At 39.7% G+C, this 23,771-nt stretch overlaps 1 protein-coding gene across 1 annotated transcript in view; it reads left to right on the plus strand.

Annotated features, from left to right (window-relative positions):
• Positions 1–23,771, plus strand: part of GABRG3 (gamma-aminobutyric acid type A receptor subunit gamma3) — a gene marked incomplete at both ends in the record, with an annotated part of 420,476 nt that overhangs the window by 354,549 nt on the left and 42,156 nt on the right. Inside the window, 2 exons of the mRNA XM_079699611.1 lie at positions 20,050–20,270; positions 22,247–22,329. Coding sequence (XP_079555737.1) covers positions 20,050–20,270; positions 22,247–22,329 — 304 coding nt within the window. The remainder of the gene's footprint in view (positions 1–20,049; positions 20,271–22,246; positions 22,330–23,771) is intronic.

The following is a 23,771-nucleotide window of genomic DNA, read 5'->3' on the forward strand; positions in this document are numbered from 1 at the left end:
ACCCAGGCACACATGGGCTGAGGGGCTCACAGACGTACCCAAAATTCGGGCTTCTCTCCTTTCTCCTGTTCACGATTTTATACTACGCCGAGCCTCCCGACCCGGCCTCGCAGTCTATTTAAAAATTCAGTTTAGGGACCTGATTATTTCTGAAGGTTGTGGTCCCCTGTCCATGCCTTGGCCTTGGCCTGCAGGGCACCACCTTCAAAGTTCCTTGCATATATCTGGCCTGTCCTGACATTAGTGAATGCTGACAACTTTCTGCCTTGGGAAGTTATCCCTGTGTAGACGAGACAGCACTGCTGGAAGAAACCCTTCCAGAGGAATGTTCATGACTCTTTGGGGAATAAATGGTGTCCAGCATTCTGATTGGAGAGAAGAAAATGGAAATATCATTTCCTACTGACATATAACTTCCTAGAACTTCCTAAAACTCATATTTCATTACAAATAATAGCACAAGAAAGGGTTTTATCTGGAAAGAAGATACACTAGGAAAGTGATGAACAGTTTTTCTAGAAAAATTCATGTTAACAGAGTCATTTTTTTAAAAAAATTTATTGGAGTATAGTTTATCTACAATGTTGTGTTAGTTTCAGGTGTACAGCAAAGTGATTCAGCTATACATATACATATATTCATTCTTTTCCAGATTCTTTTCCCTTATAGGTTATTATAGACTATTGAACAAAGTCATCTTACAGTAATAAAAAAGAAAGTCGTGTGCAGGACCTTCTTATAGAAGGTGTGAAACCATACATTAAAGGTGAGAATCTTTCCGAACTTTGATATTTAAACAATAAACAAAGCCATTCTTAGTCTTCTTGATTCTCCTGAAGCTTGAGGCAGGTCCCAGGGGCTCTGAGGTCATCCCTGAGAGGTCCTGCCTCCAGTCCCATGGGTCCTAATGTTGAAGGGTGAAGAACACAGATTTGCAGCCATCTAATGCAGGGGCTTTCCCGGCTGCCTCAGAACCTGGGCCAAGCATCCAGGCCACCTGCACTCACCGTGGTGTTCTTTACACATCTCTCTGTGAAGGGTACCTTACAGCGAGAAAGCATATCATTTACATTACTTTTCAAAATGGACAGTAAAACTTGCCTTGTTAAATTGCAAAGCACTAATGAATTAGAGACTAGCTTGCAGCATTGTAACTACCTTCCGCCTTTCAATATTCTGTATATTTGCAAGAGTTTTTATGAGTCTTTGCTGATGTGCAGTGATGTGAACGAGAGCCATGTTAATATGGTATTGGTAAAAGATATTACTTCACATTCTCACTCCATTCATGGCCAGTCATGCTTTTCCATAAGTTACTATATAGATATAATTCTTTACTATGTTTAATAGTTACATATATTTAATATACATTTGTATAATACAGATATGTATACACATATATGTAATAACCTCTCAAGTAGTTCTTTAAATTATTTAAAGAGGACTACATAGTTTCTTAAGAATAGGTGGCCCTAAAGTCTTGAGTGTAAACGATATATTTCACAAGGCAATTAAAAGTGATATATGAATAATTATTTTCCCAATTTTCTTTGGTATAAAGAGATTTTTAAAACTTGCCCAAATTTTCATTGACCATGAGTGGTGAGCTGGGATTCAAACACAGGCAGCCTGGTTCCAGGCTGTGCTTCCCTCAGGACACACTGGGATTAGAAGTGGAAGGAGAGACGTGCAGTGGGCTTTGCAGCTATTACTTTAGGAATAAATACATAAGTCTTATGTGGAAGACAAGACTTGGGCGAGGATCTCTCCTGGTTCCTGGCTTTCCTAATCATGAAATTGCTTGGGATGACCGCAAACTTTTAGAAACCTGTGTATAGACAGGGAAGCAGCTTTGAAAGTCACCTTCTCCACTTTCAAATTATGCTGTATCTCCAGGCTCAGTGAGATCTCAAAGAAACACCAAGTGCTCCCATTGGGAAAGCATTCAATACTCCTTTTGAGGACTAGAGTCACATAACTATGATAATTATTAACACATATTTCTTATATTATTTATAATGGAATAAAATAAAATTGTAAAGAATTTTTAAAGTCTCAGAGATAAGAGTTTCTGATAAGTATCTAGTCATCAACAAATAGTAAAGGGAAACTATGTAACTTTCCCTCTTATTTAAGATGTGCAAAATGGCTTTGGTATTCTTTTTATAGGATGTTTGTGTTTTATTCAGTGAAGATATATTTATGATTTTCACTTGTGACTGGGGTTATTTTAGCCCTGTTCCACCATATCTCCAACTTTTCCACCTTGGATTCTACTACAATGGCATTTTCATCATTTGAATATAACCTCTTCCTGAAAAAAATGAATAGCAATTTTTGGCTATGGAAGACTATATTCCATTTTCAAATGGGAATAATTAGTGATGTATTTCCAGTCCAGGTAGAAATTACAAACAATTTCCCCAAATGCCAACAAAATACTCTTAAACACCTATATAACAACCCGACAAGGATATCTGAGTACTATGCTGGTTGTGAATTATAACTTCTTTCCACACTGCAAAGAAACTGTTACAATGTAAATGAATAATGATATTAAAAGATATTAAAGATACCATCTAAAATTGGACCCAGTTTTGGACTTCCCTGGTGGAGCAGTGGTTAAGAATCCGCCTACCAAAGCAGGGGACATGGTTTCGAGCTCTGGTCCAGGAAGATCCCACGGAGCAACCAAGCCCGTGTGCCACAACTACTGAGGCCCACATGCCTAGAGCCCATGCTCCACAACAAGAAAAGCCACCACAATGAGAAACCCTCGCACCGCAACAAAGAGCAGCCCCCACTCACTGCGCTAGAGAAAGCCAGCACAGAGCAACAAAGACCCAATGCAGCCAAAAGTAAATAAATAAATTAATTTTTTAAAAAAGATTCTAAAAAATAATAATAATAAAAAATAATATTGGACCCAGTCTTGCAATAGGTTTGGTAGGTTTGAAGAAGTAAAATTCACAAACCATGAGGGGCTAAACCCTCCAGGAAAGGGAGGGGAAGATGATAATCATGACACACAAATGTAACATAAGAACCTACCAGTAAGCTTGCTGTGAAACAAACCATCCCAAATCTAGTGTTTTTTCATACAGGTATACTTGGGAGATACTGGAGGTTCATTTCCAGGCCACCACAATGAGGCTAATATTGAAATAAAGCCAGCCATATGAACTTTTTGGTTTTCTAGTTCATGTTTGTACCATCTAGTAAGTTTACAATAGCATTATGTCTAAAGAAAAGCAATGTGTAAACCTTAACTAAAAGTACTTTATTGCTGAAAAATGCTAACCATCAACTGACAATGCAGGGGTACCACAGACTTTCAGTCTATAAAAGCACAATCAAGTGAAACTCTATGAAAGCAGATATGCCTGTGTTCCTCATGGTTCTTGGGTGGGATGGTGGGCTGGTGCTGGCGAGGTGAGGATGGTGTCCCTTACTTATGTGGTTGTTGGCTTGACGTGAGATGGGGCTGTGAGCCTGGCATTTATCTATTTCCCAGCAGGCTGGCCTGGTTGTTTAAGGGTTCCCAAAAAGCAGCAAAACAGGCCAGCCTCTGCACTCAAGATTTTTCCAAGTCTCTGCTGCTGTTACATTTGCTGTAAGGCAAATGGCCAAGTCCAGAATCAGTGTGGGAAGAGCTGGCCATGGCCATGAACAAAGTAAGAGGAGTTCTTACAGCTGTTCTTGCAAATAACTCACCTTAATGACACACTTTGATCCAGAATCACCTACCACTTAAAAGTTTTGCTGACGGACACATAAAAAGTCAACATACAGTAAGTCCCTTACATATGAACCTTCAAGTTTTGAACTTTCAAAGATGCAAACCTGCGTTTGCAAGTCCAAACAAGTAAGTTAGTTCATGTGTCTGGCGTACATTGTCACTTGCGTGCATACTCTAAATGCTTGTGCTTTTGTATACTTTACTGTACAGTACTGTATAGAGCACAGTAGTACTGTATCTTTAATTCAAGCCCAGCATGTCTGGAAGCAAGCGTAAAAGCAGTGGTGATGTAGCTGGTACTGCTAAGAAGAGATTCACAATGCAGGAAATGGAAAGGGGATCTTCTTTATTTCAGGAGGTGCTGTTAGTTTTTGAAGCACAGGACTCAAATTTAGAACAGTACACAAAGGGTGCAGAAGCTGTTCAGAATGCAATCCAGTGCTAACCATGTCATCTATGATGGGAAAAAAAGAGCTATTACCCAGACATCACTGGATTGTTTTTTCAAGAGGGTAGATAGAATTGAACCCAGCAAGGAACCAGAACTTGTGCCATCAACATCAGGTGTGAGTGAAATTACAGCTGGCCCTCTGTTTCCTATTGCTGATAATCCTTCAGCTCTACCATCTCCCACCTCCTCTCCCTGCTACAGTCAGTAACTCTTCTTACCTGTTCACTTGATGACAACCCCTGTATGCCAAGTGTTGTACTGTACTATTGTACTTTTCAAGGTACTGTACTATACTGTAAGATTTTAAAAGTTTACTTTTTTAAATGTATTATTTGTTTGAAAAGTATTATAAACCTTCTACAGCACAGTACTATATAGCCGATTGTGTTAGGTCGGTACCTAGGCTAACTTTCTTGGACTTATGAACAAATTGGACTTACGAACGCGCTCTCAGAATGGAATTCGTTTGTATATAGGGGAGTTACTGTAACAGGTTTTCCAGTTGATAGTAAATTTGGATAAAAATGGTTGTGAACTATTAAAGTGAATATTCAGACAGTGAAAGTTAGAATAGGAAGTATAGGTGTATTTTAAGTGAAAAACTTGCAAGTGGCAGAAACTGTGTTTAAGAGCAAATGTTACAAACACCTTTGGATAACTTTCTTTTTTACCTTTGACACTTTCAACTCATTTAAGGCATTTTACCTCAAAGTGAGTACTGATTTTCTTAGTCCTCATTTGGTCTCTACTTTAGTTTCCTAGGGCAGTCATAAGAAAGTACCATAGGGGACCTTCAAGATGGTAGAGGAGTAAGACGTGGAGATCACCTTCCTCCTCACAAATACATCAAAAATACATTTACATGTGGAACAACTCTTACAGAACACCTACTGAATGCTGGCAGAGGACCTCAGACTTCCCAAAAGGCAAGAACCAGGTACCTGGCAGTGTGGCTGACAGGGTCTTGGTGCTCCGGCCTGGTGTCAGGCCTGAGCCTCTGAGGTGGGAGAGCCTCAAGACATTGGACCACCAGAAACTTCCCAGGCCCACATAACATCAATCAGTGACAACCCTTCCAGAGATCTCTGTCTCGATGCTAAGAAACAGTTTCACCCAACGACCAGCAAGCTCCAGTGCTGGATGCCCCATTCCAAACAACCAGCAAGACAAGAACACAACCCCACCCATTAGCAGAGAGGCGGCCTAAAATCAAAATAAGTTCACAGACACAGCAAACCACACCAGCAAACTCAGTCTTGCCCAACAGAAAGACAATATACAGCCTCATCCACCAGAACACAGGAACCAGTCCCCTCCACCAGGAATCCTACACAACACTTTGAACGAACCTTACCCAGTAAGGGCAGACACCAAAAACAACAGAAACTATGAACCTGCAGCCTCCAAAAAGGAGACCGCAAACACAGAAACTTAAACAAAATGAGAAGACAAAAATATGCAGCAGGTGAAGGAGAATGGTAAAAACCCACCGGACCAAACAAATGAAGAGAAAATAGGCAGTCTACCTGAAAAAGAATTCAGAGTAATGATAGTAAGCATGATCCAAAATCTTGGAAATAGAATGGAGAAAATACAAGAACCATTTAACAAGGATTTAGAAGAACTAAAGAGCAAACAATAATGAACAACAAAATAAATGAAATTTAAAATTCTCTAGAAGGAATCAATAGCAGAATAACTGAGGCATAAGAACGGATATGTGGCGTGGAAGATAAAAGAGTGGAAATAACTACTGCAGAGCAGAATAAAGAAAAAAGAATGAAAAAAATTGAGGACAGACTTAGAGACATCTGGGAAATTATAGAGGTCAAAGAAGACATCTGTGAAATTATAGGGGTGAAAGAAGAAGAAGAGGAAAAGAAAGGGACTGAGAAAATATTTGAAGAGATTATAGTTGTAAACTTCCCTAATATGCGAAAGGAAATAGTCAAATCAGGAAGAACAGAGAGTCCCATACTGCATAAATCTAAGGAGAAACATTCAAAGACATATATTAATCAAACTATCAAAAATTAAATACAAAAAAAAATATTAGAAGCAGCAAGGGAAAACCAACAAATAACATCCAAGGGAATCTCCATAAGGTTAACAGCTGATCTTTCAGCAGAAACTCTGCAAGCCAGAACAGAGTGGCAGGACATAGAAGTGAAGAAAGGGAAAACCTACAACCAAGATTACCCAGAAAGGATCTGGTTCAGATTCGACAGAGAAATCAAAACCTTTACAGGCAAGCAAGAGAAATCAGCACCACAAAACAGCTTTACAAAAAATGCTAAAAGAACTTCTCTAGGCAGGAAACACAAAGGAAGGAAAAGACCTACAAAAACAAACCCAAAACAATTAAGAAAATGGTTGTAGGAACATACATTTGATAAGTACCTTAAATGTAAATGTCCATCCAAAAGGCATAGACTGGCTGAATTGACACAAAAACAAAACTTGTATATATGCTGTATAGAAGGGACCCATTTCAGACCTAGAGACACATACAGACTGAAAGTGAGGTGATGGAAAAAGATGTTCCATATAAATGGAAATCAAAAGAAAGCTGGAGTAGTAATTCTCATATCAGACAAAATAGACTTTAAAATAAAGACTACTACAAGAGACAAAGAAGGACACTACATAATGATCAAGGGGTCGATCCAAGAAGAAGATATAACAATTGTAAATATTTATTTACCCAACATAGGAGCACCGGGGCTTCCCTGGTGGTGCAGTGGTTGAGAGTCCGCCTGCCGATGCAGAGGACACGGGTTCGTGCCCCGGTCCGGGAAGATCCCACATGCCGCGGAGCGGCTGGGCCCGTGATGCATGGCCGCTGGGCCTGCGCGTCCGGAGCCTGTGCTCCGCAATGGGAGAGGCCACAACAGTAAGAGGCCCGCGTACCACAAAAAACAAACAAAAAACCAACATAGGAGCACCTCAATACATAAGGCATCTGCTAACAGACATTAAAGGGAAATCGACAGTAACTCAGTCATAGTAGGGAACTTTAACACCCCACTTTCACCAATGGACAGATCATCCAAAATGAAAATAAATAAGGGAACACAAGCTTTAAATGGTACATTAAACAAGAAGGACTCAATTGATATTTATAGAACATTTCTTCCAAAACAACACTTTCTTCTCAAGTACTCATGTAACTTTCTCCATGATAGATCATATCCTGGATCAAAAATCAGGCCTTGGTAAATTTAAGAAAATTGCAATCATATCAAGTATCTTTTCTGACTATAACTCTATGAGACTAGATATCAATTACAGGAAAAAATCTGTAAAAAACACAAACACAGGGAGGCTAAACAATACCCTACTTAATAACCAAGCAATCACTGAGGAAATCAAAAATATCTAGAAACAAATGACAATGAAAACACAAGGATGCAAAACATTGGATGCAGCAAAAGCAGTTCTAAGATGGAAGTTTATAGCAATACAATCTTACCTCAAGAAACAAGACACATCTCAAATAAACAAAGTAAGCTTACACCAAAAGCAATTAGAAAAAGAAGGGGAAAAAAAGCCAAACTTAATACAGGAAAGAAATCATAAGGATCAAATCAGAAATAAATGAAAAAGTAGCGAAGGAAACAATAGCAAAGATCAATCAAACTAAAAGCTGGTTCTTTGAGAAGATAAACAAAAGTGATAAACCATTAGACACACTTATCAAGAAAATAAGGGAGAAGACTGAAATCAATAGAATTAGAAATGAAAAAGGAGAAGTAACAACTGACACTGCAGAAATACAAAAGATCATGAGAGATTACTACAAGCAATTAAATGCCAATAAAATGGAAACCATGGAAGAAATGGAAAAATTCTTAGAAAAAGCACAACCTTCCGAGACTGAACCAGGAAGAAATAGAAAATATAAACAGGCAAATCACAAGCAATGAAATTGAGACTGTGATTAAAAATCTTCACACAAACATAAGCCAGATGGCTTCACAGACCAATTCTATCAATCACTTAGAGACGATTTAATAACTATCCTTTTCAAACTTTTCCAAAATATAGCAGAAGGAGGAACACTCTTAAACTCATTCTGTGAAGGCACCATCACCCTGATACCAAAACCAGAAAAATATGTCACAAAGAAAGAAAAATGCAGTCCAGTATCACTGGTGAAAATAGATGCAAAAATCCTCAACAAAATACTAACAAACAGAAACCACCAGCACATTAAAAGGATCATACACCATGATCAGGTGGGGTTTATCCCAGGAATGCAAGGATTCTTCAACTTACGCAAATCAATCAATGTGATTCACCATGTTAACAAATTGGAGGAGAAAAAAACTATGATCATATCAATAGATGAAGAAAAAGCTTTCGACAAAATTCAACTCCCTTCTATGATAAAAACCCTCCAGAAAGTAGGTATAGAGGGAACTTACCTCAACATAATAAAGGCAACATATGACAAACCAACAGCCAACATTGTTCTCAAGGGTGAAAAACTGAAAGCATTTCCATAAGATCAGGAACAAGACAAGGCTGTCCACTCTCACCACTATTTTTCAACATCCTTTTGGAAGTAGCTGGATACAAAATTAATGCAAGCAAGAAGTCTCTGACTTCCTACACACTAACGATGAAAAATCTTAAAGAGAAACTAAGGAAACCCTCCCTTTTACCGTTGCAACAAAAAGAATCAGAAGAAACTTACGTACAGAGAGAAAAACCTGTATGCAGAAAACTATAAGACAATGATGAAAGAAATTAAAGACCATACAATCAGTGAGAGAGATATACAATGTTCTTGAATTGGAAGAATCAACATTGTGAAAATGACTATAGAACCCAGAGCAACCTACAGATTCAATGCAATCCCTATGAAACTACCAATGGCATTTTTCACAGAACTACAACAAAAAATTTCACAATTTGTATGGAAACACAAATGACCCCAAATAGCCAAAGCAATCTTGAGAAAGTAAAACGGAGCTGGAGGAATCAGGCTCCTGGAATTCAGACTATACTACAAAGCTACAGTAATCAAGACGATATGGTACTGGCACAAAAACAGACAGATAGGTCAATGGAAAAGGATAGAAAGCCTGGAGATAAACCGACGCACATATGGTCACGTTATTTTTGATAAAGGAGGCAACAATATTCGATGGATAAAGACAACCTGTTCAATATGTGGTGCTGGGTAAACTGACAGCTACTTTTTAAAGAATGAAATTAGAACACTCCCTAACACCATACACACAAAAAAATTCTAACTGGATTAAAGACGTAAATATAATGCCAAACACTATAAAACTCTTAGAGGAAAACACAAGCAGAACACTCCATGACGTAAATCACAGCAAGATCCGTTTTGACCCACCTCCTAGAGAAATGGAAATAAAGACAAAAATAAAATAATGGGACCTAACGAAACTTAAAATCTATTGCACAGCAAAGGAAACTATAAACAAGACCAAAAGACAACCTTCAGAATGGGAGAAAATATTTGCAAAGGAAGCAACAAAGGATTAATTTCCAAAATATACAAGCAGCTCATGCAGCTCAATATAAAAACAAACAAACAAACTGGGCAATGCAAAAATGGGCAAAAGACCAAAATAGATGTTTCTTCAAAGAAGATACACAGATTGCCAACAAACACATGAAAGGATGCTGAACATCACTAATCTAGAGAAATGCAAATAAAAGCTACAATGAGGTATCACCTCGCACCAGTCAGAATGGCCATATTATCAAAATATCTACAAAAAATAAATGCTGGAGAGGGTGTGGGGAAAAGGGAACCCTGTTGCAGTGTTGGTGGGAATGTAAGTTGATACAGCCACTATGGAGAACAGTATGGAAGTTCCTTAGAAAACTAAAACTAGAACTAACAGACGCCCCAGCAAGCCCACTACTGGGCCTATACCCTGAGAAAACCATAATTCAAAAAGAGTCATGTACCACAGTGTTCTTTGCAACACTATTTACAATAGCCAGGACATAGAAGCAACCTAAGTGTCCATCGACAGATGAATGGATAAAGAAAGTGTGGCAATATATACACAATGGAATATTACTCTGCCATAAAAAGAAACAAAATTGATTTGTATGTAGTGAGATAGATGGACCTAGAGTGTGTCATACAGAGTGAAGTAAGTCAGTAAGAGAAAAACAAATACTGTATGCTAACACATATATATGGAATTTTAAAAAATGTTTCCGAAGAAGCTAGGGGCAGGACAGGAATAAAGACGTAGATGTAGAGAATGGACTTGAGGACACAGGGAGGGGTAACGGTAAGCTGGGATGAAATGAGAGAGTGGCATTCACACATATACTCTACCAAATGTAAAATAGATAGCTAGTGGGAAGCAGCTGCATATTATTGGGAGATCAGCTCTGTGCTTTGTGACCACCTAGAGGGGTGGGTTAGGGAGGGTGGGAGGGAGACGCGAGGGGGGAGATATGGGGATATATGTATGCATATAGCAGAAAGTAACAACATTGTAAAGCAATTATACTCTAGTAACGATGTTTTTTTAAAAAAGTACCACAGATCCGGTGGCTTAAGGAACAGAAATATATATTTTCATTGTCTGAGGGTTAGAAGTCTAAGATCCAGGTGTTGGCAGGGTTGGTTTCTCCTCAGGCCCTCTCCGTGGCTGGCAGATGGCCGCCTTCTCCCTTTATCCCTACAAGCTTTTCCTTCTGTGTGTGTCTCTCTTCTCAAAATACACCAGTCAAATTGGATTAAGGCCCACTCATATGGCCTGATTTTAATGTAATCATCTCTTGAAAGGCCCTGTGTCCAAGTACAGTCACATTCTGGGACACTGGGGGTGAGGACTTTAATACAGAGATTTGGGTGGGAACACAATTCAGCCCATAATAGTCTCCTAGAGTTTTCCATAGCCACCTCTTCAGACATCTTTGTGATGGGCTCCTGCTTGTTTGGAAAGAACCAGGAACATGGATTTTTCCCTTAGAATGAGTGAACACACAAGGACCTAGACTTCAACAGTGTGGATGAAGCAAAAATAAGGTTCTCTGTTGCCTCCTACCCTGCAGAGGTGGGAGGACAAGAAGATTTGCTATCCAAAGTGGGCACATCGGCTGGAGCAGAGAAGGAATGGGGTCCTGGGAGACTGCTGTGTCTCAGGGGCTGGGTGTGACCTGGTCTGCTCAGAAGGTTATGCTCAGCAGGTGTCCTGGGGCACGTTGGTCAGGAAGTGCTTTTCGGCCACCCTGGAGAGGGGAGGGAGAGCAGGGCCCTTTCTCTATTTGGGAACCCACTAGGTTCCCTTGGAATGGACACTCACTGAAAGGGCACAGGTATTTTGAGGCTGAGCCCCCAGACAAAAGTCACCACCTCATACTTCAAAGTACACAGCAGGCAGGCAGCACATCACTCTTCTATGTGGTGAGTGGCAGAAGCTCCCAGCCCAGACTACAGAATTATAGTCATGTTTTAACTGGCAGTTTTATAAATAAGGCCTCGGATCTTTGCTAATTGGTGGAACTCTGGTGGTCAAGAAAGTGCTCTTAAATGATACTGCTTTCTCGGTGTGGGGAGGGAGTATTAGTGCTATAGACAAGGATCAAGGGTCCACGTGACAGTGCTATGTGCTCAACATGTAGACAACTGAGAGCTATTCCAATGAAAGAAACAAGGCATTCACATCACAAGAAGCAAGTAATGAGTAATACTATGAAGAGGTGCAGGCTACAACCGAATGTGTAATGCTAAGGAGCCATGCCTCAGGGAGTTGGGAGATGGGAGGACTGAGAGATGAGATGAGGGTCTCCTGGTTTGGGAACAGCATGGGTGGAACGGGGAGGATGAAGGTGTATGCAGAGTGTCTTGTCACATCGGGAACAGATGGCTGTGGTAAGAGGTGTGTTTACAAAGAATCAGATGATCAGCTTGGGTTATAAAGAAAAGAGCCCTAAGTATCATGCAAAGGAGTTTAAACTCAATTCTTAGAGTAACCATTGTATGCTTTTGAGTAGCAATGGTAGTTGGAGAATATAACATCCAATGGAGTGCTTTATTCTGAAAGACAAGTTTAATCTGAAAGCAGTAAATATGTAGCTGAATTCCAGAAAAAAGGACAGCTATTCAAGAGAGGGAATGTTGAAAAGGGAACAGACGGATGTGGAAAATGTCCACAGGGTGTAAGAGGGGAGCCTGCTTCCCGATGGGTGCCCTTTCCACCCCTCTCATGCCCCTGCTGGTCCTCCATCCATTTCCCAACTCTCCCCTGCACTGCTCCCATCACAAGGGGCTGACTCCAAATCCTGCCTTTCCAGGTCCCTGGTCACCTGGCTTCCTGCTGGGTTCAACCAACCTGAGGCACTTGGGAGATGACAGAAGAGAGGGAGATTTCCCTCCTATTCTCTTGACTGTTAGCATCATATCCAGCAGCAGCTGTGTCTTCTCCATACCCTTGTTCATCCTGGATTGGGTCCACCTGACATCCACAAGCGAATCCTGGCCCAGATCCACGAACACCATGTGGTCCATTGGTTCTTCCCAATTTGTATCATGCTTGCAAAGTTTAAGCCTCAGAGCTCTTCCCTTGCAGAAGCTCCTTCCCAGGCCCCAGGGAAGGTCATAGCAGTGTGTGAAATTTGCAAATGCAAGGCGTTCTAAATAATATTGCTATTTCTTCCTCCTCTGATTCCCCCATTACAAGTTTCTCTTGTTGGGTGCATGTAATTGTGGACCCTAAGGGGAGGTGGCGCTGGGGAGGCTTTCAAGCTGTGGTTTAATGGGTTAGGGTTCCTCGCAACTTCCATATCCTATGATGTTCACGGGATGAGCAAGACGCAAGCTCTATCCCAGAGTGATTATTTCTCAAGGTCCAGGACTCCCGAAGTATGGGTGGCTTGGAGGAAAATCCTAGAGCCCAAGTTCAAAGGTAGAATCCCCAAACTTTATATAAAAGAATCTTGAGGCTTTTCCCCATTTAGCAGAAGCCCAAATATGCACATGATATTTCCAATAATGAATTCTGAGTTGAAGTAAACTTTTAAAAATCTGTTAATAATAAAACATTTTGTTTCATTATACCAGAGGAAGTAATAATTTTTATTCTCTCTCTCTAAAAAACTAACATCATAAAACATTGCCATAGAAAGGGGTGACCAAAGAGCAAGCAGGCAAAAGATATAGGACTTGTGTGATGAAAGTTGGCCAGTTAGCAAATAAAAATAAAATATATTTTTCCCAGGTTTTGTGATTTTTGAGGCAGTTGCAATTTTTGAGTATTTTTTTCTCATTCAAAATAAATGTATATATTTTATTTAATATTATATTTATATTTATATATCCTTTTCTTTAAAAGGGCCCTAGGTTACATTAGTATCAGGTGACAAATTCTGGACCTGCTCAGGAGGGCACCATGTTTCCCTGTTGCATCTTGAGGTTACCTGGTTTTCTGATGCTCTTACGGGTGATCCTTGTAACAAATACTTTTCACAACCCACTCTCCCTGGATTGGTGTCACTCCTCTCAGCTTTGATACAGTCCTCCCAGAAGGATACACCCATCACCTGTCCACTTTCTGCCCAGTGGTTCCAGGACCAGATAGGAGGCCTGGTCCCTGCAGAGCCCCCTGAACCACCCGGGTGGGCCTCTCTGGTTTCCTGGAGGCTGCCCTCATATTGTCTGGGTACCAGGTGAGGCATCACACTCTCTCCACATGCTGTGGGCCCAAGCTCCTGCAGGCAAGAATATTGCATCTGTCTTTATATAAACCTAGCCTTATGCCCAGCACAGAGTAGAGCTTACATGTTGGAGTGGGTGATTGGCTTCCAAAGACTGGAGGAGCCTGGGGTTGGTGGGAAGGATGTTCAGAGAACTCAGGGATGTAAAGCCTTGTTTCCTATGATGAACTTGAAGAAGTAACACCAAAAATATATATTTGTTATTCTTCCATACCTGATAATGAAGAAATAAAAATCATTTTATTCTAATCATCATTACATATTATACATTTTTAACTGAGGCATTTGAACAAAGTCTAATCGGCATGGGCCTGTAATTTCCATTTTACAAAGAAATCTGCCAGTGACTTCCAATGCTAAAGGATTTGTCTGTCACATTCCAGGCGATGTCCTGACGTGCTGGGACGGAGGGAGAGCACCTGTGCCCCGGAGTGTGTGTATCCTGTATCCTCCTGTCTCCAAGTCCCTGTCCTTTATTAATCTATCGTCTTTCCATATGGCCCTTTTCTTTGGTAAAGGAAAGGAGAAAAGCATTAGAAAATAACTTTCTAGTGTTTTAGAAATTACAGAGAGATAGCATGAAGAATCATAATTTTCTTCTGTTTTGTTAAAATGCTCCACATGCTGCTGGCCTATTTAGTAATCATTGAGCACTCCAATTATTAAAACAAATTATCAGCATAGGCTGTCCACAAGCATGAAGGTTTAAGTTGGGGATGTTGCACAATTTTCACCTGTTGCATTTATTAGTATTTCAGACACATTAATTTCACAGCTATTTATGAATTATATAAAATGTTTTAGATAGACATTGTAAGAATGAATTTTTTTCCTCTGCAGGAAAGATGATTAATGCAGTTACAAAGAAAGTTTATGAGAGCCATAAAAATATTACTTTGTGGGTGGGAAGTGTTTCTCCAACATTTAGTCAAATGTAGACACAATAAAACATCCACACAAGGCACCATGCGCACCATCCACATTCTGCCCTCTTGAGCTGGAGTTTTATTCTCACTTCAGAATAAAGTTAGAATCCCTCCAAACCCTGCAGACCCTTCCTCGGGGCATCATGGTGTGATCCCTTTCCTTACAGAAAAATAGTTCCCCTACAGAAAAATGACTTCAGCACTGAAAAGCTAATTCCAGGCAGGGATGTGGAAATATAAAATGTTAGAGGTGGAAGCGTTCTTATATTTAATCTAAGCCAACTCTCCCATTTTACAGAGGAAGAATCAAAGGCCAAGGAATGTGAATAATCTCACACTGTTTGTAAACAGTGCAAAAGTGGAGTGGAGGATGCCCACACCGGGGTTCGTTCTTCACCGCCTGGTCGTGGTTCCCATATCTGGCAACCAGATTGCAGCTGTTGCAGCTGCTCTAACTCACATCCAGGGAGGCAGATTTTTTAAAAAATTTGTTGACATATAGTTGATTGACAATGTTGTTAGTTTCAGATGTACAGTAAAGTGATTCGGCTACATATATATGTGTATATATATGTATGTATATATATATATATATATATATATATATATATGTTCTTTTTTACATTCTCTTCCATTATAGGTTATTACAAGATACTGAATATAATATCCTGTGTTATAAAGTAGGTCCTTGTTGTTTATCTATTTTTTATATAGTAGTGTGTGTACGTTAATCTCAACTCCTAATTTATCCCTCCCCCACCCCTGCTTGGGTAACCATAAATTTGTTTACTATGTCTATGAGTTTGTTCTGCTTTGTAAATAAGTTCATTTGTATCCTTTTATGGAGTCCACATATAACTGATATGATATGATATTGATGTTTTTCTGGCTTATTTCACTTAGTGTGATAATTTCTAGGTCAATCCATGTACTGCAAATGGCATTATTTCATTCTTTTCTATGGCTGAGTAATATTCCAGTGTGTGTATGTGTGTGTGTGTGTATACATACCTCACATCTTCACCTGTCACTGGATGTTTATTTCCATGTCTTGTCTATTGTAAATAGTGCTGCAGTGAACACTGGGGTGCATGTATCTTTTTGAATTATGGCTTTCTCCAGATACATGCCCAGGAGTGGGATTGCTGGATCAAATGGTAGTTCTATTTTTATTTTTAATGAATCTCCATACTGTTCTCCATCGTGGCTGTACCAATTTACATACCCACCAACAGTGTAGGAGGATTCCCTTTTCTCCTGGGAAGAAGAGTTTGACTATATAGTTTGGCACAATTGGTACTTAGCAGCTGTGTGACTTGATGAAAGTTACTTAACCTCTCAGACCTAGTTTTACACCCTAGCAGAAAATCATTATTTTCTCTGTCTCAATAGTCAGCGCCTGGTGGGTACAAAAGCATCTGTGCCTCATGGGAGTGACTTTAGGTGACGTTGCCTAGCTTGCTATATGATTTACCCTTCTCAGATCTGCATTTTAAAACGTACTGTGAAGAGACATAAATGAGGATGGAAAGCAGAGAAGATAAGTAGGGAAAGGGCATAAAGAGGAGGACTATTTGGTCATCAGGAGACTTTTTGATTTGTCATTTTTAAACAATAAAAAGACCCACTTGGAAATTTTTACTTGGAGTCCTTTGGTAACTTTGGCAAAATTATTGAAGTTTTCTGAGTTTCAATATCCCTGATATAATATAGGGATTTAAAAAAACCTGGTTGGTTTTAGATTCTCTCCAAAATACATTTGGGGCCTTTATAGAGAACAGTCTTTATTGGCTCTCATTGCCCACATGATTGGTGGGCCTTGGCCATGTTGAGGAGAACATCTTTATCCTTCTCTCCTTATTCCTTTACCCAATAACCCAGTGTTAAAGGGAAAAAGGAAGTAATTCGTATGGGTACCTGTATGTGCCGTACCGGCTATTCTCATAGCCTGAATTTTACTTAAAGTTTTGAGTGTGTTCTCATGTTCTCTGTGCAAATATAGTCTATTTCATAGTCAGCAATCATCATTGTTTGGCTAAAATCTTGCCATCAAGGAGGTGAGGGGTCTGCTCCCCTGCCCCATTTGGCTGAATCTGTACCACAGCATTGTTCCTTTTTCTCAGGAGTGTCTTTGACCTTCCTGCTTCTTGTGTTCAGGGCCCTGGCAAGGGAAGCATCTATCTGCCCAGCTCACTCCTGTACCTCACTGAGGTCTTGTTCTACGTCACCTTCTCAGTGAGGACCGCAGCCCCCGCCCCTGCAAACCACTCTCTCTACCTTTTGCGCCTATAATACATGTCTGGTGTGAATCATCTGGACATTGATCATGTGGGCACAGTCTCTCAGGGCCAAAAAAGGGAGCATGTGAATCTATCATGTTCCCACAAGGAGGGATGCTGCAATACTTGGTGAATAGTACCAATGACCACCATGATCTGTCTTTAGCTGCCAAATGTTTTGTCTGTTTCTCCCTCATCAGGACAGACACCCTCCTCCCTTCTTCAATTGAGGTAACTTCAAAGGTCCACCCAGTCCCATCCCCAACGTCATGGTTACCTGTAAGTGTACGTCTTCACATCAAGTTTGCACATGGCTTTCCTTGATCCACCGACCTCTAAACTGAGAAGAAAAGCTATCTAACCCACCCCCACATATACAGTATAGCTACAAGGATGAAGAAAGGCCAGGATAATCACAATCAACCCACTGGTTTGCAACAATTCTGAAACCCCAGTGAGCAGATCCTGAGTGGGTTCTCTTCCCTGGGAAGAGAGTGTCTTTGATTAAGCTTTAACTCTGCTCCCAGAGTTGGGCTCACAAGGACTCTTCCTCTTGCCTCTTGACTCCATTGTCTGGGAGTTTTCCTTTTCCGTTAACTGTTCTGGCCACAGGAAAGTTAACATTGGAGAATAAGCCTCCTTTGAGGTCCAATCAGCTTTCCAGGCCACGATCTACCCATTACAGAAAGAAATGCAAGAGTACATCTAAGTCTCATATAGTCACAGACATTTTTTCCTGACTTGAGGTTCCTTTGGCAGTAGAACTCTCTCAAAACCTAGCCAGCCTCTTACATGATAGGCCAGTTTAACTGTTGCATAGATCTTGTGTTAACACGATTCCAAGATCCATGATATGCCTTTTTTTTAATGCTGCTGCCTCTACCCAACCCTTTGCTTTCACTCTCACCTTTACTTTTTCTCTTAAATTAAGTACAGACACCTTGGTCCCATCAGTCTTCAGTGGAAGAGTCATATATTAGTCACTGGTCTTTGGAGCCATATTTGCACAAAGATTTTGGATCATGACAACTTAACCCATTTAGAGATTTTTAGCAATGGGTCTGATGATTATTTCTGCAAAGGTGAGTTTCAATAGGCTTTTAACCGTCAAAGCATTTCTTGAGTCTTTGATTTACTGATAGGGTGAGAAGCATTTACTTGTTCCATTCCTACAAGAATCAGTGTTTGTTTTATCTTTCTTTTCTCTTTTGTCAACTAAAGAAAAACACACAACCTAAAAGTTGCAAGTTATCGTTTGGGGATCTTACTGAGGACTTAAGCTTGGGAGAAAGCCTCTCAGATAGCTGTGAGAAGCTGAGAGTTAACTCTGAAGAGTTAAGGGAGAAGCCAGGATACATAGATTTTTCCTGGGAAAAAATGTAGTCAAACATCAAAAGATCACTGCTAATTACAAAGAACAGATATTTCAAGTTAATGATTTTATTGCTTTTCTATGTATGGGAATTTGTAGGAACTAGGTTCATTGACATTTTTCCTTAGATATGCATTTAGATAGATATCTAGGGCCAGTTTCCAAAGCACAAAATACTTCCTGTTTTTCTCCATCCTGAATTCCTCTCAGGGCACACCACTGCAGGGGCTGATGGCTTGGTCCTGGTAGAACTGGAATTTGGGGCAACATTCTTTGCTTACTGGAATGGCAGGTAACAGTCCCTGTTCATACTTTCATAACTACTTTCAAACCAGCCAATTATCCTCTGAGATAATTTCTTTCTTGTGTTAACTTACCAAGCATAGTCAATAGCAGTCAATACATCAGACATGTCATGTTTTTTCACCTTAATTGTCTGTTTAAGATCTGTTTTCCCTCACTGGACTATAAGCCCCGTGAAGGCAGGGGCTTTTCCTGTTGGCATAGCTCTGGGCCTTCGATGGTTTTCAGGGCCTGCCATAGTCAGTGCAACAAAGAGATGATGAATGAGGGGACAAGTTAATAAAAGGCTGGATTTGGTATGTTGAATTACCTATGTCAAAAAGGTTCTTTAAACCAGAAACTCAATAAAAAGGATACATATGATATTTGTTGAAAATTACTGAACTCTGTAAAAGTAATTTATTTATAATATCTAATATGTAAAGAAACTATGAAAGATATTAAAATCACTAACAATCTGCCTCTAGATACTCCTTACTATGGACTTAAAGCTAATCCTTTAAACTGTGATTATGGGAGGAGCCTCTGAGTTGGTCCAGACTCAAGACATTTCTCTATGTCTCACAGTGATGTCAGCCCCATCCTGTATCTAAATGCTGTAAATACTGGGGTTGCTTCCAGTTACAGAAGTAATTTGAATGCCATCGGCCCTCTTTTTAGAATTAGAATCCAGCTTGGGTGTCTATCGGCTCTTTTTTTGTCATTGATTATTTTTTTACTTTTGATTTGCGTTGTGTTGAGAAGGCTCTTGAGTGAAAATGATAATTATTATTATATGAGCTAATACTTTCTGGATCATTTGTTTTATGCCAGGCACTAGAGCTTTTTATTTAACTATTTATTTCCTTCCATATGACTCCTTTAGGAGGTAGGCACTACTATACTACCCATTTTACAAATTAGAGAATGGTAGATTTTGCTACCTGCTAGAGCTTGGACTTAGGAATATAGGAGGGTCTGCATCTATGTTCTGAATTGTATTCTACTACCTCTTGGCCCCTCACCACACTCTATGTGTTTATTACAATTTATTATTTACAGAACATTTTCACGTATTTATCACACTGCTGACAAATAATATGTTACCTTTATTGAATGTCCATCATGTTGATCCAGGCACAGTGTTAGGCACTAACAGAAAGGGACGTGGGCAGGTGAGGATGCAGACATAAGGAGAACCATACTCCTGAGAAAGAAAACAAAGACTGCAGAAAATTCACTAATAGAAATGTCTTGCACCTCCTTTTGCTCTGTTTCAGGAATACCAAATTGATATATTTTTTGCCCAGACCTGGACCGACAGTCGCCTTCGGTTCAACAGCACAATGAAAATACTTACTCTGAACAGCAACATGGTGGGGTTAATATGGATTCCAGATACGATATTCCGCAATTCCAAAACTGCAGAGGCTCATTGGATCACCACCCCCAATCAGCTCCTCCGAATTTGGAATGATGGGAAAATCCTTTACACTTTAAGGTGAGATGCTACTTATGGTCTGATATTGGGGACTTTAATTTAGGTCATTGTAGGAATGGAACCCTATTTTTCATTGCTACGTTCTATCACTTTTCATATTCCCATGTGTAAAAATAAAGACATACAAATGATCTGCAATGAATATAAACTCCTTCCTTCATCAGAATCCATTTCTGCTGTAAGTGGGCTGTGGAAATTATCTTTAATATGTTTAACCCAAAGGATCATTCAGCTAAGAAAATAAAGATGTCTTGGTGTACTAATTGACAAATGTAATTATAGCCAAATTTGAGACCACAAGAAAAAGAGCACAGAGAGTGTTCCCTAAGGCATCCTTAATGGAAATGACAGCTACCTTGTAATGAGTCCTCCTGGGGGCCAGGCTGTCCCCACAGAAACCCAGCAAAGTAAGAGGGGCTGTGTTTGAAAGATGTGAATAGAACTGCCTGCCTAAACTCTCCACTGGGAACTAGTGTTACCCGGGTTTGAGCCTGGGTCTGTATCTCTCAATAGTCTCTCTGCTAGGGTGAGCTGAGTCTAACTGAACACATGGCTGCAACATACCATAGAGTGCCCTGCACCTAAGCCAGTCTTTCTGCTCACCCAGCGTTGAGATCAAGGACAGTGGCATCTGGACCCTGCTCTCCCAGCGTCTGAGCCCTCTCCAGAGCACTGGACTGAGTGCCTTGTGCTGATTATCTCTCTCTCACTGGCTTTGCTGCTTTACAGCTGCTTCCTGCACCTCCTGTCCTGTTTCTGACACAGCCACTCCTCATTCTGCTCCTCCTGCCTTAGGATTTCCCCATCACTTTACCCACTTTCCACTTTCCTGCTGACTTAGCTCATCCATTCCTAAGACTATAAAAGCCATATCCACGCTGAGGATTCATTCCCTCATTCATTTCCAACCCCAAACTTCCCTTCTGGGCACCAGATTCTAGGAGCCACCTGCCTGTGTGTATCTCCTCCTGAAAGCCTAAAAGTCATTTTGATTCAGCATGCTGCAGGGGAATGTCATTTCTCTATACCTCTGACCATGTCCCTGTGTCCTCCTGGCTCAGTGAATACCACCACCAGCCCGTGAACACAACCCCCTCCTCCCACATCCAGTATCAGGAGCTTTTAATTGCAAGTGATTTGTGGCCATAAGGAGAAATCTGTAATTCATAAGGTAGACACGTATTCATATCACAGATAAAGGCACAGATTAATATCAAAATAAACAGAAGATTGAAGAATTTTTAAGTTTCATGGAAATAATAATGTTGGGAGCTTGGGAACAGCAACAACAATAAAAGCCACAACAGGCAACTCTGCTGATGAGTTAGTTACATTTGGAGAACAGGAGTTTGTAATAGCTATTTCCTCATCAATTCTTAAAGGAATATAAATGAGACTCTGAAATGAAGGTGAGCTTCAACAAACCAGAATAGAGACATAGCCAGTCCTGTGATCCTTTATAGAAACTCTGACCCAAGGAATATCTGCTTTGAAAAGATGCAATACACACATTTAGTGCAGCCACCACCTGCCTAGTCAAGTAAGGGAGTTGGTCAAATATGAAATCTTCCCTACAAGTGGATGAACTTGACATACATATTTAGGCAAATATACCATTTTCAAAATGAAGGAAGGATTTAATTCAGTCAGATTAAAAACAAGGACATATGAAAACAAGGACATATTGTTTTGATTTGTTTCCTCTCTTACTTGGCTTATTTCTAGACACAGTCAGGAATTTTACTAATGGAAACTTCCTCTGCTTCTGATAGTTAAAAATAAAACAAAGTAACACAATACAAAGAAACCCAAATGGTATACTGAATGGATGGTACCCCTGCTAAGAGTGAGCTCTATGTGGCCACCCCAGGCCCCTGCTCCCCACCTGGTAGTAATGTGACCACCCCGGCCTTGCTTAGGGCCTTTGCTGGATTGTCGCTGGCTGGCCACAAGAGTGATGCTTGGCTCCCCCACAGGCTCACCATAAATGCAGAATGCCAGCTACAGCTGCACAACTTCCCCATGGATGAGCACTCCTGCCCGCTGATATTCTCCAGCTGTGAGTACTGACTTGGGATATGACTTCTCTGTAAATGATTGTCTAGCCTATGCTGATTTCTAACAAAGAGTCACATGATTGATTATAGCATCACTATACAACCAGAGAAAATGGATAATGGTTTTGGTCTGGGCCACCTGGGTATATTCACTCTAGATGTTGTTACATAGGACCCATGTTACAAAATAAGTAACTTTGATAAATCCTTGAACAACTTAACCATTTTGTTGTAATATTAAAGAACTCAGAAATTGATGAACAGTTGACTTACTAAAGACCCTTATGCTAATAAGCTGTGCATATTAATTGGACATATACAGAATTCATTTGCAATAATTTTACACTTAATATCATCTTCAAGTCCGGTGGTTTGTCTTCAAAATAAAAAGATAAAGTTTTTTACTTAAATATATTTATATTTGTCTCATTACACTATAATAGGGTGTAATTTTTCATAGTATTTTATTTTCCAATATTTTACATAGGATTGATACTAGAGCTAACAAGTAATCATTTACAAATTCTTAAAAACTATATCTAATGCTAAGTACAAGGCTACAAACAAAAGGAAATCTCAAATTTATTTGCTTATAAAGTTTTAAAGTAAAGGTCAATATAGAAATATACCTGTAGAATTTATGATGGTTCATTTAAATTATATTGACCACAACTACTTAAGTATGACTCATAAGAATTTAACTAACTTCATTGACTATCTTTAAAATTGCATATGGGGCATGACAAAAAATGTGATGAAGTTTCAGGCAGAAGGTTTTGTGGCTTTCTTCACTATACATTAGAGTGAAAAGACAAAAATGAAATAATGGATAAACACATTTTAGAGTTCTTTTTAAATTCAGAAAAAGACAAGATAGAAAGCAAAATTTCACCTAGGGATAAATTTAACCAAGGAGGTTAAAGACCTGTATACTGAAAACTAAACCATGTTAATGAAAGAACTTGAAGAAAACAGAAATAAATGGAAAAATATTCTATGCTCATGTATTGGAAGAATCAATATTTTTAAAATTTCCATACTACCCAAAGCAATCTACAGAATCAATGCAATCCTTATCAAAATTCCATTGGCATTTTTCAAGAAATAAATAATCCTAATATTTGTATGAAACCACACACACACACACACACACACACACACACACACAAACTTGAATAGCCAAAGCCATCTTGAGAAAGAAAAAAGTTGGAAGTGTCACAGTCCCTGACTTGAAACTATACTACAAAGCTAGAGTCACCAAAACAGTGTGGCACTAGCATAAAAACAGACATATGGATCAGTGGAAAAGAATAGAGAACCCAGAAATAAATCCACATATATGTGGTCAATTAATTTACCACAAAGGAGACAAGTATATGTACAATGAAGAAAGGACAGCCTCTTCAATAGATGTTGTTGGGAAAACAAGCCAGTCACATGCAAG

The sequence above is a fragment of the Hyperoodon ampullatus genome, assembly GCF_949752795.1.
Source record: "Hyperoodon ampullatus genome assembly, chromosome: 3".
In the NCBI taxonomy this organism is placed as follows: domain Eukaryota; kingdom Metazoa; phylum Chordata; class Mammalia; order Artiodactyla; family Ziphiidae; genus Hyperoodon; species Hyperoodon ampullatus.